The 16,840-nt window shown below is 39.9% G+C and overlaps 1 protein-coding gene across 2 annotated transcripts in view; it reads left to right on the top strand.

Moving 5' to 3' along the window:
* Nucleotides 1-16,840, top strand: part of riox1 (ribosomal oxygenase 1) — a 57,660-nt gene that overhangs the window by 17,638 nt on the left and 23,182 nt on the right. Inside the window, exons 3-9 of one of the 2 annotated variants that reach the window (XM_043695491.2) lie at nucleotides 1,988-2,127; nucleotides 3,577-3,676; nucleotides 6,395-6,508; nucleotides 13,879-13,985; nucleotides 14,982-15,089; nucleotides 15,983-16,005; nucleotides 16,133-16,311. In XM_043695491.2, the coding sequence (XP_043551426.1) occupies nucleotides 1,988-2,127; nucleotides 3,577-3,676; nucleotides 6,395-6,508; nucleotides 13,879-13,985; nucleotides 14,982-15,089; nucleotides 15,983-16,005; nucleotides 16,133-16,311 (771 nt within the window). Of the gene's footprint in view, nucleotides 1-1,987; nucleotides 2,128-3,576; nucleotides 3,677-6,394; nucleotides 6,509-13,878; nucleotides 13,986-14,981; nucleotides 15,090-15,982; nucleotides 16,018-16,132; nucleotides 16,312-16,840 lie in introns of both variants that reach the window. The other variant, XM_043695490.2, reaches the window with a different exon arrangement.

The following is a 16,840-nucleotide window of genomic DNA, read 5'->3' as shown; positions in this document are numbered from 1 at the left end:
AGTAGTACTGAAGCTGCCAGCTGTTATGCCCTTACCCTCTGAACTAATTTCCCCAACTGTATTGTTTCCTCCATCTAAAATGTTTCATTTTAAAAAAAGTTCTCAATCGTATATTTAGTCTGTTTTCCTGCACTCTGTTCCCTCCTCTTTCTCAGAATCTATTTTCTTCTCCATCTCGTAAAACAGTTTCCAAAGTTGCTTGTTTGTGATACTTGGTGTTGAAATGTAAGTTGAATAGCTACTCAGTTTCCAATTTCACTGCATTTTCTTGGAAGGTGATGTTTTATACGGGCACATTCATTATTATCTTTGAGTAAACACCTTTCAGGTACCCTGCTTAGAAGAGAATGAGAATAATTGAGTATGGAGACATCAGTGGAAGTTTCCACAGCAGATGGAATTAAGCTGGGGTGCAGATGAGGAATATTGCCACAGTTGAAAATCACAGGTCTTGATGATGAGTACAGAGGTGGAAGTTCAGCTTGGGGTCAGATAGGATACCAGAGTTGCGAGCAATCTAGTTGTTTAGCCTCAGATGCTGACAGCTGGAGTAGGACGGAATTGGTGATAACAGTGTGGAGTTGAAGACACAGGCTTCAGTTTTCAAAATGTTTAATTGGAAAATTAATTTCTGCTCATGTGAAACAAGATGTTGAACAGACAAGATGACCAATTGAGGCATTGGCAAGTTTGAGAAAGGCAGTGGTGAAGTAGAACAGCCTATTGTCAGCATTAGAGTAGAATCTGAGTGTATTTGATAATGTTGAAGGGCAGCAAGTAAAAGAATAATGAGATGGAGCCCAGAGTAGATTTCTTTTGGACTCCAGATGTAACAATATGAGAGAAAACATTGTTACTCCATTGCTTTCAAGCTGGGTGACAAGCCATTGTGTAGAGCAGTTAGAAATCAATGTGACTGCCTTAACCTCCAAGCCTGATCTAGATCTTGCTTGAACAGTTTTTCTGCTTTGATTGGCCGTCATTTTTAAAATAAACAAATAAGCAAATGAATCACAGCTACGTCAAATATGAATCATTGGCTCATACCAAATTAGACACAAAATGTGGTTGGCCTGACTCGCAGAAAAGTATTTATGGAGCTGTAATGCAAAAGTACAAACTAATTATGCGTTTCTAAAATGACATTTTAATGTTAGTGTAGGTAGGAATAGGGTGGAGCATTATCTCTGGAGCCTACACTCTACCATCTGTGTTCAAAATTTATCCTGGTGAGCATGTCAAATGTCCACCTGATATAACCATTGAGCAGTTTAGCATTATTTTCTGATAGTTATGCATTGGTAGACTGTTGTTTGACAGTAAATCTGTTGAGGTGATTGTAAGAATGTGAAATATTTGCATTTGCTTCATAAGTCATTTTAACAGTTATGAGTGCTCTCCTAAATTACAGTTAGGTGTTGATGGGCAAAGGTGTGAACACTTTGCTCCCTTATGTATTTAATTTTTCAGCACAGTGGCTCAGTGGTTAGCACTGCTGCCTTATAGCACCAGGGACCCGGGTTCGATTCTAGCCTCGGGCGACTGTTTGTGTGGAGTTTGCATATTCTCCCGTGTGGGTTTCTTCCGAGTGCTCTGGTTTCCTCCTACAATCCAAAGGTGTGTAGGTCAGCTAAATTGGCCATGCTAAATTGCCCATATTGTCAGGTGTATTTGTCAGAGGTAAATAAAGGGTACAGGAATGGGTCTGGGTGGGTTACTCTGCAGAAGGTTGGTGTGGACTTGTTGGGCCAAATGGCCTGTTTCCACACGGTAGGGAATCTAATCTAATCTTCAGCATCAGCATTCCTTGTCATAATGAGCAACAAAATGACATCTTCATTTCTTAAAACAAAAGGCTTGTGATGGAAGAGAAATGGCCCACGAAATGTGTGGCTTTCAACAGGTGGAATATGTTAAAACGTGTAGTGTTTCTAGGGTGAAAATACACCATTAACTAGATATTGAAAATGTGGTTTCCAACTCTTAGAGCAAAGATGCAAGACCTTGGACAGGACCATCATTATCAATACTTCTTCGGGATCTACGTCACATACAGAACAGTAAGGAAAGATCTACTAAGCTCTTTGAATGGTTAATAGCACCCGTTGCTCCAAAAAAGTTTTTCAGGTAAATATGTGCAGACCAGTCAAAAGTATAACTGCTTATGATACACTATCTTTCAATATAATGGTGCCTAAAATAATCTCTTTTAACTGGATGGAAGTGAAATAAATTAACTGTCATAAATCATTTGCAAATCAGTGCTTATTTGAAGTTGTAATTGTCAGAGGTTTTTGCTTTATGGCAGTTTCTCCTCACACTGTATATTAAGTCTGTACTTTTTTGCATTTAGATAAAGATTATAATTGTCGCAGAGGCAGAGTAATTGCATTTCCTGTGTGGAGAAATAAAAGCCTCTTAAGGTCTATTCTAATTTTTCCATTCTATCAGTCTTCCTGGATTGGATCACTTGTGTTTAGTGAGTGATCTGGTAATGCTACTTTTTGAATACACTTTAAGATATACACTATGGGTCCACGGTTGAATTGTGTTCTGATTCATGATTAGACCATTTTGGTTTCTCACTAATTGCTTCAAAAACTCCATCTGTTAAATCCAGCAAAGTCTATATGACAGCATTCTTGAGCTGCCACCATGGATGCAAAGGCTGTGAACCTTGAAGCTTGATTCTTTCCAGGTGCAGCACTCTGCAAAATGGTCAGATTCACCAAGTTAGACTGAAATGGGAGATGATGATGATGCACAGGCTGGCAGTAAATGTTTTTAGCCTTTGTGTGATTTCTTCCATGTCTTCTCACACCTGTGGCAAGCAGGCTTTGTGGCTGAACTCTCAGGATGATGATAGTGGTGATGTGCAGAACGGATTCAAGAGTGAAGCTAAATTATTCAAAAATATTGTAAGATTCAAAGGTCAACCCATAAGGCAACATAAAAGTACCTACTTCCAATTTGCAGTAACCCACAATCTCTCTCTCTCTCTCTCTCTCTCTGTTTCGGTTACCCACGATCTCTCTAAGTTTCTCTTTGCAAACGTATGCAAGGTAATTACCATATAGGAATCTAACAATAGAAAATCCACTTGATTAATTTGTTTCCTTCTCCTCTTAAGTTATTACCTTGAGTAATGACTATTGCTGTCACTCCTTGCTGTTAGATCCACCATTTCTTTTGGACTGCAGGCAGGCTATTTAGACCTGGCAATGCAGTCGACCATGGACAATTCTCTGACATCTGGTAAGGTCATAAGTAGAAAAGTAAAGTTGTAAATCCTCTGATAAGCCGGCTTACCTTTTGGTCTGTGAATCACATTTGTTTCTGAGAACTTTAAAAGAAAGAAAGAATATTACAATGTGGAAGGAAGAGATCAGCCATCTGTTGACACTTCTTAAATAATTTAAATAGGACAGCATTTATATGGAAGGGCCTTTTAGTTTGATTTGTTTGTGTTGGGCAGATGAATAGCTAATATTTTTAATTCCTGAAGCACATTCAGAATTTTCTTAATATATACTTGTAAAGTTGAGGCTTAACTTTTGTTGGATTTCTTCATTTCAGCGACATTTGGGAAAAGACCCCAGCTTTGATTAGGCGCCACAATAACAACTACTACAAAGGATTATTCTCCTCAGAAGATTTTGACCGGATTCTCAGAGAGGTAAGCTCACAAAGTACTTTTATTTCGCAAGTTGTGAGCAACATAATCCTTTCAGAACAACTGGTATATGCAGCTAGATTGCTCTTTTCTCTCTGTCTGTCTCGTCTTTCTGTTTGTCTCTGTCTGTCTCTTTCTCCCCAGTCAGGGAGAAGGAGGAGCTCACCCATGGCCCTGTTTGCTTAAAGTAGCATTAACATTATGCCCTTCCCTCTAGAGGAAATCTCGCCTTAGCCACTCGAATAAATCGTTGGCTCTATAGTTTCAGCAGGTCCAATGGGAGCCACTGCATGGATTAGAAGTATTCTGCAATACCAAAGACTGTAGACTGAGAGTCAAGTCAGGCGGCTGGGTTGAGATAACCCGATGGAAAGGCTACATGGAGTATTACTTTGGGCTGAGTGCGATGGCCCTGGGGACCCCTAAAGATGTGTAAGTGCCCACTAGTTGACCACTTAACGGCCCCACAGGCACAAGTGTGGTCAGGCCACCTGACAACCTTCTGCTCCATCTCTTAACCCTTCCAAACAAAATTTCAGGTGGGTCAAGGGCAGGTGGATGGTTGTTGGGAAGATAATTTGCTGGATTTTATTTGATGGCAGCAAGTGCAAAATCTAATCTGTATTTGTTTTTCATCTTGCTATTTGAAAATTGTAAGATTATTTAACATCAGAATCATAGATTGGCCTGTCATGTCTGTTAGGAGAAAGTGAGGACTGCAGATGCTGGAGATCAGAGCCGAAAAATGTGTTGCTGGAAAAGTGCAGCAGGTCAGGCAGCATCCAAGGTGCAGGAGAATCGACGTTTCGGGACAAAAGTAGTGGTATTATTCATACCACTCTTCTTTTAATTTCTCTAGCAATGTTTTAACTCTTGTGGCTATCTTTTGAATAGCCATATTTTTACCCAAAAGAAAACTACATTAACTATGGGAATTATTTATACAGTACTACATTGTGAGTATCGATGTTTTTAGTTCAAGGTTGAAGAAGGGCTTATGCCTGAAACGTCGATTCTCCTGCTCCTTGGATGCTGCCTGACCTGCTGTCACGTCTGTTCCAGTTCGCTGCAAGATCAGTTTATCAGCAATGCTCCCATCCTTTTCAGTTAGCACTGCAAATTTCTCCTCTTCAGACAATGATACAGTTCTCTTTGAAAGCCATAATTGGATATGTCTCATCACACTCTCAGACAGTTCATTCCAGATCTTGACCACTCACTGCATAAAAAGATCTTTTTCTCCAGTTGCCATCAATTATTTCACCGGCTACTGTAGTGTCTTCTGGTTCTTCATCCTTCCAACACTGAGAATAGGTTCTCACTTGCAGTTTGGATAACTGTATTAACAGTTTAATTGCACTGGCATTCATTGGCCTTTCCTGAGGGAGGGTGGATGCTTATAAGTCTGGAAAGAAACTGTGATGTTTTCTTTGAATCTAATTGGACTGTGCTACCTGCATAATGATATGGTGAAGGCATAGTGTGAGATCAATACTTTACAGTGACCAAATAGCCTTTGCAATCCTACTCAATGTGGAATGTTTCTTAATGCAGCTGTAGTGTTCTCCTGGGACTTACCTGATCAAAACACGATCCTATTCAAGCACAGATTTTCAATTTACCGGATCACTTCACATTCACTTCCATAATAAGAAAAGCCTGATTTGAATAGAACATTTTCACAAAATGCCGATGTTTCACCACTGCCATTTAGACTGCATATTGTTATTTCCTAATCTCAACCAAAGACAAGAACAAAAGTAGTGGTATTAGTCATACCACTCTTTTTAATTTCTCGAGCAATGTTTTAACTGTTGTGGCTATCTTTTGAATAGCCATATTTTTACCCCAAAAAAAACCTACATTAACTATGGGAATTATTTATACAGTATTAAATTGTGAGTATCGATATTTTTAGTTCAAGCTTGAATAATAAGCAGCAGCAAAATGAAATGATCTGACTTCATTAGCTAAGGTTGCCATTTTGGGATGTACAGAGAGTAAGCAGGCATTGTAGGAATCCATTTTACAGTAAGCTGCAAATTAAAAGGAGATTTGATAGAGGTGTTTTGGTAGAATAAGTAAGGTGAAACTATTTCCAGTGACTGATGGGTTAGTAATTAGAGGAAATTTAAAAGACGTGAGATAAGTCTTACACTGTTGAATTATATTGATCTGTAATGCATTGTGAGAAATGTTGGTAGAAGCAGATTTAGTAATAAGTTTCAAAAGGAAATTTGATAACTACGGAAGAAGAAAAGAATTGCAGCACCTTGTGAAAAATACAGGGGATTGTGATTAATTGGATTTTGTAACAGCGTAGTCAAGATGGATCATTCTATGTGTCATTCTATGCTTCTATGATAATGGAAGAGGCAAGGACACAAACCTGCTATTCCCTCCAGATGTGTTTTGCACCAATTAAGCTTCTCATTAAATTCTAACAATTCTGACAGCCCTAAGTACTGATTACAGACTTATAATGACAAAGCTGCTGTTGCAGTCTCTCTCTTATCCTTAAATCCTGTATAATGTTATGTTTTACAGGCAGTCATGTGCAGAGGGTTGTTTGTATTCAGATAGATACCTATGTTATTAGCTTTAGAATTGTACTGATTTTAATGAACCTACTTCTGTATGGACTTGAATAACCATATGACATGAAAGTGTGTAGCTCTACTTCGATTTCAAACACTTTTATTGTTGGCTTATTATTTAAAGGACCATGTTAATTTTGGAGTAAACCTGGATGTAACAAGTTACTTCGATGGGGAGAAGGAAACACATACTCCTACTGGCAGGGCATTACCTGTAGTGGTATGGGACTTCTACAAGGTAAGGGAAATGTTTGTGTTCTTGGAGATGAGCTAACAAGGCTGAAAGAAGAGATTATTTCAAACCATGAGTTTAAATGTATTTGTCAGCTGTTCTTTGTTTTAAGTGTGAGAGAGGTTGAGCAAGAGAAATGTGGTAGTGCTACCAAATTAAAGAGCACCAGTGTGAAGCTTTTCATTGAAAATTACTCCATGAAAAGGATTGGGATCAGTTAGGTATTATATCCTTCAATTCTGCAAAATGTTCAGTTCTCAACTCAGCTGGATCTAAAAAGGTAACCATTGTTGGCTACAATTAAAGATGTTCTTACACACGCTTCCAGGAAGAGGCTTGTGCCACAGTGTGTGTTCAATACTCTGTTAGCTTTGTGGCTAAATAGTGCGCCTGTTGGTAAGTTACTGACATTGTGTACTTAGGTATGCATTAGGTAAAATATCGATAATTTTCAATGTAAGGGCTCTTGTAATACAGTGGTAGTGTCCCTACCTCTAGTCCAGTCAAGCCCAAGTTAAAGTCTCACCTGCTGTAATAACATCTCTGAACAGGTTGTTGAGAAAATATCTGAATCATCAGTACTTGAGCTCCTTGTATTGCAATGTCATGTCCCTACTTCTGAACCAGTAGGCCCGGATTAAAGTCCCATCTGCTCTAGAGGTGTGTTATAATATCTCGAACTGGTTGATTAGTAAATATCTGAATCTTCAGTATTCTGCTATATTGTGCACTTCCCAATCACTAATCTCAGCGGTACATACAGCTTTCAATGTTGCAAAACTAAGGGTTGAATTTTATCACCCCCAGAGGACAGGACGAAAGGTGAATCAGTTGGGAAAATGTGTCAAGGTTGGATAAATAAAATTCTTGAGTTTGAGAAAAAAAATTCCAATTCTGCAACCATTTTTGAATGGTGAGACAAGAATCTTCCTGGTGAGACAAGAACCTTCCTAGTGAGCAGTGAGCGGATTGTTTGCATCCATTTAAATGTCATAACTAACTAATATTGCTTCATTTATACAAGAACAGAAATTTCTCAGCAAAACGCTCAGCAAGTCTGGCAGCATCTTAGAGAGAAAGTAGAGTCAACGTTTTGGGTACTGTGACCTTTCTGAACTTATGGAGGCTAAGAAAAGGTTGATATTTATAAGTTTTTGTTTCTGATTTCCAGCAGCCACAGTTCTTTTGATGTTGAGAAACTTGATGGAGTTCAGAAAAGATTTACAAGACTTTTGCAGGGTTTGAGCTGTAGGGAGAGGCTGAATAGGCTGGAACTATTTTCCCTAGATATTTGGAGGCTGAGGGTGATGTTACAGAGGTTTATAAAATCATAAGGAACATGGATCGGGTGAAGAGTCAAGGTCTTTTTCCAAGGGTAGGGGAATCCAAAATAGTTTCCCATTCTCTCATGAGCCAGAGGGTGATTTAAATGGCAGTAATTCTTGACGTGCAAGTCCTTGTGGGTATCTGGCGGCTCCATCCACCACTTGGTCTTCCAGGCCTCCATCTTAAGACAGCAGTCTCCTGGACTTGAGGGTATGCTCCATAGGTAGCAACAGTCTGAGTATCTTGTCCACAGAGGTTGGCATCACATATGCACTAATCTTGTAACTTTCTCGTGAAAGTTACATCTGCAACTCAGCTAGAATGCAGTCCCCCACTTCGATACTGCTTTTTGAACTGCACAAAAGACTTTCTTCGAAATGCTGCTGTCAGGCCACTTTGTGCACAGGCACAGGCACCCATCTCATTGATTTGCCTCGGGGCTTCTTGCTTGCTTTGTTAGCATTAATTCACCTTGTATCTGCTAGGATGTTCACTTCATCTCTGCCATGCCTTGTCTTACCTTTTTGCACTTTGCCACCTCATTCAGAGCGTATAGGCTCACAGTGCTTCTGTCTTGCTTTGCCATTTAGTGCAGACACACAGCCAGGCTAACGTAGTCGTTAGCAGTAATCAGTCAAGGTAGCATGTTGCACCATGTAGCGCTGTGCTACATGAATATGATATTTATGCATGTGTCAGTAGCTTACACAGCAAACACACTGAGTGGAAACCAATTTGTCAGCATGCCAGTTGACATGTGTAGAACCTCAGTGGCTGCACAGCTTAGAGGGAACATGGCTTCCAATGCTTGGATCAGTGTGGGGAATCCTTGCAATACATTCCAGAGAGTGTGTCACACAAACCATGAAAAAGCTGGGTGAGTGGCAGTGGTATATTGAGGAGGAAGATGAGGACATTGAGTATGAGGAACATCACCTTCAGATGATAGAGTAGTGCAGCATCAAGCACAACAAGCTAGATTGATTTAATTAACACCCAGTTCCAATTCACGGGAGCTGCGTACAGTGATCATTCATTAAATGTAGATTTGACAACTGTGACTTGTATTTGCAATTGACTATCTTCCAAGAAGCTGTGAAGGGCAGATCCTGGTTGACCGTGCTTCACCCGGTGCATAACTGGGCTTTTTATAGAGTGCAGCACCAGGAATCCTGAGAGGACCCGGTAGTGGCAAGTACTTCTGCCATTGGTGAGTGCACAGTAGCACAAGCAGGATGCCATAGAGGCATGATGAGGCAAATCACCAGAGAATTGTAAGAGAATTCACCAGAGCTCTCTGAGAAAACCCAGCAAGAAATTCCCTAAAATTGGATTTGATTTGATTTGTTGTTATCATGTGTACTGAGGTACAGTGAAAAGTGTTGTCTTACATGCTTTAAAGGCAGGTCATACTATAAAGTGCAGGATGCAATGTTACAGCTGCCCAGAAGGTGCAGGGAGAGAAATCAACATTAACATTAAAGAGATCCATTCAAAAGTCTGATAACAGTGGGGAAGAAGCTTGAATCTGTTTGTACGTGTATGCCAACTTTTATCTTCTACATGATAGAAGAAGGTGGAAAAGAGTGTAACCAGGGTGGGAGGGGTCTTTGATTTTGTTGGTTGCTTACCCGAGGCAGTGGGAAGTATTGATGGGAGACTGATTTGTACGATGGTCTGGGCTGTGTTCACAACTCTCTGTAGTTTTTCTCTTTTAAGAAGAGCGATTGCCATACCACACTGATGCATAGAGGTAGGATGATTTCTGTGGTGCATCTGTAAAGATGTGTAAGAGTCTTTATGAACATGCCGAATTTCCTTAGCCTCTTGAGGAAGTAGAGGCTTTGCTGTGCTTTCTTGAACATAGTATCCTAGGGTAGATTGTTAGTGATTGTCACTCCAAAAAACTTGATGCTCTTGACCTCAGTCCCATTGATGCAGACAGGTGCACAAACGCCACTCCACTTCCAGAAGTCAGTGATCAGTTCCTTTGTTTTGCTGATGTTGATGGAGGGATTATTGCCTTTCCACCATACTGCTAAGTACTTGCTGTGCTCCGTCTCGTCATTGTTTGAGATTCAACAAATAACGGTAGTGTCATCAACAAACTTTTAAATGGAGTTGGTGAGGAATTTGGCCATACAGTCATGTCTGTATAAGAAGTGTAGGGGGCTGCGTATGCACCCTTGTGGGGCGCTTGAGGATTATTGTGCAGGAGGTATTGTTGCATCTCTTTACTGATTGACGTCTGTTAGTCAGGAAATCGAGAATCCAGTTGCATAGGGACAGTGAGAACTTAAATTGACACTTAGACAATTTATTTTATAAAAATTCAACCCAAGGTAAATTCTCAATTTTTGAAAAGTTCATTCACAGGGTGTGAGCTTTGCTTGCTGAGTCATCATTTATTGCCCATCTCTAGTTTGCCGTTGTGAAGGTGATGATGAGCTGCCTTCTTGAGCCACTGCAGTTCATGTATTGCAGGTTGACCCACAGTGCTGTTAGGGAGGATGTTCCGGGATTTTGAGCCAGTAACATCAAAGGAACAGCAATACTTTCCAAGTCCAAATGATTAATGTTTGTGGGTGTGATGCCCATCAGGCACACTTTTTTTTTGTCCTATAAGATATAGAGGCAGAAATTAGGCCATTCAGCCCATTGAGTTTGCTCTACCATTCAATCATGGCTGATAAGTTTCTGAACCCTATTCTCCCACTTTCTCCCCGTAACCTTTGATCCCGTTGAAAATCAAGAACCTATCTATCTAAGTTTTAAATATACTCAATGACCTGGCCTCCACAATATTCTGTGGCAGTTAATTCCATAGATTCACCACTATCTGGCTGAAGAGGTTTCTCCTTATCTCTATTACAAAGTGTCTTCACTTTACTCTAATGTTGTGCTCTCGGGTTCTAGTCTACCCTAGCAACGGAAACATCTTCCCAATATCCACTCAGTCCAGGCCATTCAGTATTCTGTAAGTTTTAATTACATACACCCTCTTCTCCCTAAACTTCATTAAGTATAGTCCCAGAATCCTCAAACATTCCTTCATATGTTAAGTTTTTCATTCCTGGGACCATTCTCATGAGCTTCCTCTGAACTGCCCCAGGGCCAGTACATCTTTCCTGGTATATGGGGCCCAAAACTGTGCACAATACTCCAAATGTGATCTGACCATAGTCATATAAAGCCTGAGAATTACATCCCAGCTTTTACATTCAGGTCCTCTTGAAATAAATGCCAACATTGCATTTGCTTTCCTAACTACTCACTCAACCTGCAAGTTTACTTTGAGAGAATCATGGACTAGAACTCGCAAGTCTGTTTGCACTTAAGACTTCTGAATTTTCTCCGCATTTAGAAAATAGTCCACTCTTCTATTCTTACCAAAATGCATGACCTCACACTATCCCACATGGTACTCCATCTGCCACTTCTTTGCCCATTCTCCTAACCTGTCCAGACCATTCTGCAGTCTCCCCACCTCCTCAATACTACCTGTCCATCTACCTATCTTGATGTCACCTGCAAACGTAGCCAGAAAGCCCTCAGTTCCTTCATTTAGATCATTAATGTGAAAAGTTGTGGTCCTGACATTGACCCTTGTGGAACACCACTTGTCACCAGCCGCCATTCTGAGAAAGTTAAAAATAACACAACACTGTTATCGTCCAACAGGTTTATTTGGAAATACAAGCTTTCAGAGCACTTCTCCTTCGTCAGGTAGCTAGTGGGGCAGGATCTTAGGACACAGAATTTATGGCAAAAGATCATAATGTCATACAACTGATGTGACATATTGAACATACCTAGATTGCTGTTAAGTCTTTTATCACATGGAATGGGTTGCAGGTTTCAATTCATTAATATGTAAATCCCAGAACTACTTTCAAGACACATTCCTGAAATAACTTAATGTTTAATATTAAAAAAAAATGACAGCTCAGAGAGTGTATTAAAGGTGTAGGGTTAGAGTCTGTCTGTATCCCAACCTTGAGTCAGACCAGTTCTATTTCCAAAGTAGGAATTTATACAGTGTAACATGGACTGACTGCCTATAGATTGTGTGCATTTTGAACAAAATAGAATGTATTTGCAAATACAAATCTGCAAATGCAAATTCTCCCAATAGACTTATGTGTATGTCTGTATGTGAGGGACAGAGAGAGTGAAATACTCTTTTATTCCCACTCTCTGCATTCTGACAGACAGCCAATCTTCTATCCATGTTAGCACCTTGTGTCTTACATCATGAGCCCTTATCTTACTCTGCAGCTTCCTTTGCGGCACCTTGTCAAAGGCCTGCTTGAAGTCCAGGTAGATAACATCCATTTGTTTTCTTTGGTCTACTTGCTTATTACATCAGATGATGTTAAGCTTTTTGAGTGTTGTTGAAGCTGCACTCGTCCAATTACGTGGGGAGTATGCCATCATACCCCTGAGTTGTGCCTTGTAGATGGTGGTCAGGCTTTAGGAAGTCAGGGGGTGAGTGTCTTATGGCCAGAATCCAAACTTCTGAACTTCTCTGTAACCACAGTACTTGTGTGGCTAATTTCAGTTGAGTTTCTGGTCAATCATACATCTCAGGATGTTGATAGTGAGGTAATTCAGTAATGGAGGTGTCATTGAATGTCAAGGAGCAAGGCTGAGATTGTCCCTTGTTGAAGATTGCCATTGCCTCGCACTTGTGTAACGTGTATGTTACTTGTCAGCCCAAATTTGAATATTGTCAAGTCTTGTGGCATCAAGGCATGGACCACTTCAGTATCTGAGGAGTCATGAAAGCTGCTAAACATTGTGCAATCATCAGTGAACATCGCCACTTTTGACCTTATGATAGAGAGAAGGCTATTGATAAAGCAGTTGAAGATGTTTGGGTCAAGGACTCCACTCTGAAGAACTCCTGCTGTGATGTCCTGGGCTTGAGATGACTGACCTCTAACAACCACAACCTTCAATAAGTGTTATTGTTCCCTTACTGCCCAAAAATGCAAGCTATGGATGTAATGTAGTTATTTTTGTCGATTTTATGAAGATTCAACTTGTCAGCTTTGGAACCTGGCCATTTCATTTTTGCCATTACTTCGAAAAGAGTTGTGTCATGTCCAGTACAGATCAGACAACAACTCACCAGAACGAAGGACCCGATACCCAGCATGAGCAAAACCAATGTAGTGTACAAAATGCTGAACATGTGTTGCTGGAAAAGCGCAGCAGGTCAGGCAGCATCCAGGGAACAGGAGAATCGACGTTTCGGGCATAAGCCCTTCTTCAGGAAATCTGAATGTAGTGTACAAAATCCCATGCAAGGACTGCTCAAAACACTACATAGGACAAACAGGAAGACAGCTAACGATCTGCATCCATGAACACCAACTAGCCACGAAATGACACGACCAGCTATCCTTAGTAGCCACACACGCAGATGACAAGCATCATGAATTCAACTGGGACAACACTACTATTATAGGACAAGCCAAACAGAGAACAGCCAGGGAATTCCTAGAGGCATGGCACTCATCCACAGATACAATCAATAAGCACATTGACCTGGACCCAATATACCGACCACTGCAGCGGACAGCTGGAACTGACAACCGGAAGCGGCAGATTCAAACCAGTATAAATGCTGGAGGAAACATCACAGAAGCGCTTCACAGGAGGCTCTCAAGCACTGAGGATGTCACCTAGACAGGGGACGAAACGTCTGCAACACAAATTCCCAGCTCGGCGAACAGAACCACAACAACGAGCACCCGAGCTACAAATCTTCTCACAAACTTTGAAGATTAGATAAGAGCTGCTTTAGAGACATTTGCAAATTGTTCACCTGTTACATTAACAGAAGTGCTCTTACTTTATATGCATGTTTGGAACTATATTCAAGCCAATGATAAATCTGGATAATAGTTTTCAAATCAAGTTATTTTTACTGCTGTGTTTCTAGGTGGTATTTATAATCCATTAAACAGTTCTCCTTTAGGTTTGAGTTGAACTGGTTCGGGAATTAACTATTTAATGGAATGTATATTCATTTCTGTTGGCAGAATGGATGTTCTTTGCGGCTGATGAATCCTCAAGCCTTTTCCGGCACTGTTTGGAATGTACTGTCTATTCTTCAGGAGTCTTTTGGGAGCATGGTTGGGGCTAATATGCAAGTATCTCTATTTTTCTTTTTGTATTCTGTCAGTATCTATTAGTAAATGGGTGGAAGATTCCAGTACAATTTTGTTAAAAGAGCAACTGCAGGAAGGCAAACCAAAATGTGTATATCTGAATACCTCATCGTCACTGTACTCTAAAAGTAAAATGCTAAGTGTTATGAAAAATTCTAATGTGTAGCCATATTACATCATTTGAAATATGAATAATTTTTATTCAGCATGTTGGATGAATGAATGTGAAATGTTTATGTATTTTTCATTTACTGTTCCATGCCTTGTCCAAATAGAGGGATTTGCAAAAAGGGTTTTTCTGATTTCACCAACTATGATTGAACTCATTATCAAAGAAAATAAAAAATGCTTCACCAATGGGATTTGGGTTCTTGCCTTTTGGCTCTTTCTATCCATCACCACAAACATAACTGAAAATAGCAAGTCAATCCGCACATGTTATCAACATGATGAGCAAGGGGAAAATATTCATAATTTAATGTTCCTCAGTTCAATATTCCTATAATAAAAGATATAATGTTGTTTCTAGAATGGACTTAAGGTAATCAAATTTCACAGTGTTTTAATTTTGCTAAAATGGTAAATTCTTTGAAAACAAATGGATGCCATCAATATTTTCTTAAGTTTACAATTTTTTTTGTGACCACTCTTTTCATCTTTGTATGTTACAACTGAAGTTATTGGTAGCGGCACAAGGTTCACTTTCTCCTGGCAAGTTTACTTGTTTTGCATAGGAATGTTAGTTTAGTTGAATAAACAGATTACTTCTATATTTTGTTTTGTTTAAAAAAAGTCATGATTGCCAAGAATGTTCTCATCCAGTTCCCATTGGTGGAAAATTCTTATCCACTGGAATTTCTAAAACTCAGATTCAGATGTTACATCCATTTGTAATGAATTGATTTTTGAACTGTTATGAAGATCTTTTTATGTTTTTATTTCTTTTCATTGTTCATTTTTTTTCCTTGTTGAAGTTACCTGACTCCTCCTGGGAACCAGGGATTTGCACCACATTACGATGACATTGAAGCATTTGTGATTCAGCTGGAAGGTAAAAAGTGCTGGCGTGTCTATGATCCTAGGTATGTAAAATGTGCTCTGTCCATAGACACTACATTGGCTGCCACTTAGACTGTTTAACCTAAAGACACACTGTTTAACTAATCATTCTGCATTTTAACAAGCACTTGTTTCACAGCTTTAAACGGGATGGAAATTTGTAGAAAGGACAGAGCAATTCAGAGTAGTTCCCACTGCTTTGCCAGTTCTAGTATCATTGCTAAAAGGGTGCATCCCTGTGTTACCTTGTTGGAAATGGCATACACCTGCTTTCAAAAAAAAGCTGGAGTAACCAATCCAAACGAGAGCACATTTCCTACCATTTCCTACATTGTGTTCCCATAATTTTGAACTCAGTTGAAAAAGTGGAAGAGAAATGCATTTACAAACAATATATGTCTTATGACTCTCTTTATGCTACACACTTCTGTTGGAGTAGATGGATAGTCTTTATAAATGAGTGTTCTGAAGGAAGTCAAGAAATTGAGCCCTATTTCTATCAATGTTCATAATAAAGGTGTATCACATGAAAGCTGTTGTCTCCACATTTGTACCTTGTAAAAACTCCCTTTCTAATGGCACTTATGGATTAACCTACACCAAATGGAGTGCAGCAGTTCAAGAAGGCAGCTCACCACCACCGTCTCAAGGGCAATTAGAGATGGGCATTAAATGCTGGCCCAGCCAGTGAGCAGAGTAAACCTGTGACTCTGAATAACTGTCCTTTTTTATGGGAAGCTCCTGGCCTCCGAGCTTATTGTATGTTAATTGTCTTATAAATGAAAAAAAGAAGCTGCTGTTAACATTGTTCTTCAGACTAATGTTGCTACGCTTACTGTAATGCATTGATATTACTTAGCTTCTTTTTCTCCTGTCCAAGAGATGTATATTACTGTGCATTTTCATGTGTTCACAGATCAAATGAAGAGGTTCTTCCAGGTATTCCAAGCCGTGAGTGCTTGAGCTGTATTTGGTTCTGTTTAAAATTTTTAACATGATATTGAGGCATTTACACTAACAACTGCCTTCATGTCTTAATATGATTATTCTCTGCCATTTGTCCTAGGTAACTTTACTCAGCAGGAAATGGGCAGTCCTATTATGGATACTGTACTTGAAGCTGGGGATATGTTGTACTTTCCAAGAGGCTTTATCCATCAAGCAAACTGCTTGCCTGAAGTGTACTCCCTCCACATCACCCTGTCAACTTACCAGAAGAACACTTGGGGAGATCTGCTACATAAAGTAAGTGACATTCAAGAGTCCTGCAGGGAAGAGTTTTATTATTTTGTGACAAACCATTTTAATAATTGTTTTGATTTCTGCATAATTCTGTTTAAATATTCTCCGTAGTTGATCATTCTCACAAGAAGGCTTACTTTCTGCTCTTCGGCTGCGTACCTTAAACCATCGTATAGTATGCTACGCAGGCTCACACATCAGGATACTTCCGGTTCGGTTCTTCATGTGTGCTGAGTTAATTGGAGTCTGATCACCAAATTAAAAGCGCTTATAAAGTTTGATGCCTTCAAAGAGGAGTTCTTGTGGTGGGGTGTAATGTCCTTGTCTCTAGGCCAGGCAATCTGGGTTTGAGTCCCACCTGACTTGGAGTTGCATCATAACATTTACAAGGAGAAAGTGAGGTCTGCAGATGCTGGAGATCAAAGTTGAAACTTTAATGCTGGAACAGCACAGCAGGTCAGACAGCATCCAGGGAACAGGAGAATTTGAAGAAGGGCCTGTGCCCGAAACGTCGAATCTCCTGTTCCCTGGA

The sequence above is a fragment of the Chiloscyllium plagiosum genome, unplaced genomic scaffold, assembly GCF_037043375.1.
Source record: "Chiloscyllium plagiosum isolate Xiang-an unplaced genomic scaffold, Cpla_swu_hap1 HiC_scaffold_10, whole genome shotgun sequence".
NCBI lineage: Eukaryota > Metazoa > Chordata > Chondrichthyes > Orectolobiformes > Hemiscylliidae > Chiloscyllium > Chiloscyllium plagiosum.
This window is presented reverse-complemented; position numbering and strand designations above follow the sequence as displayed.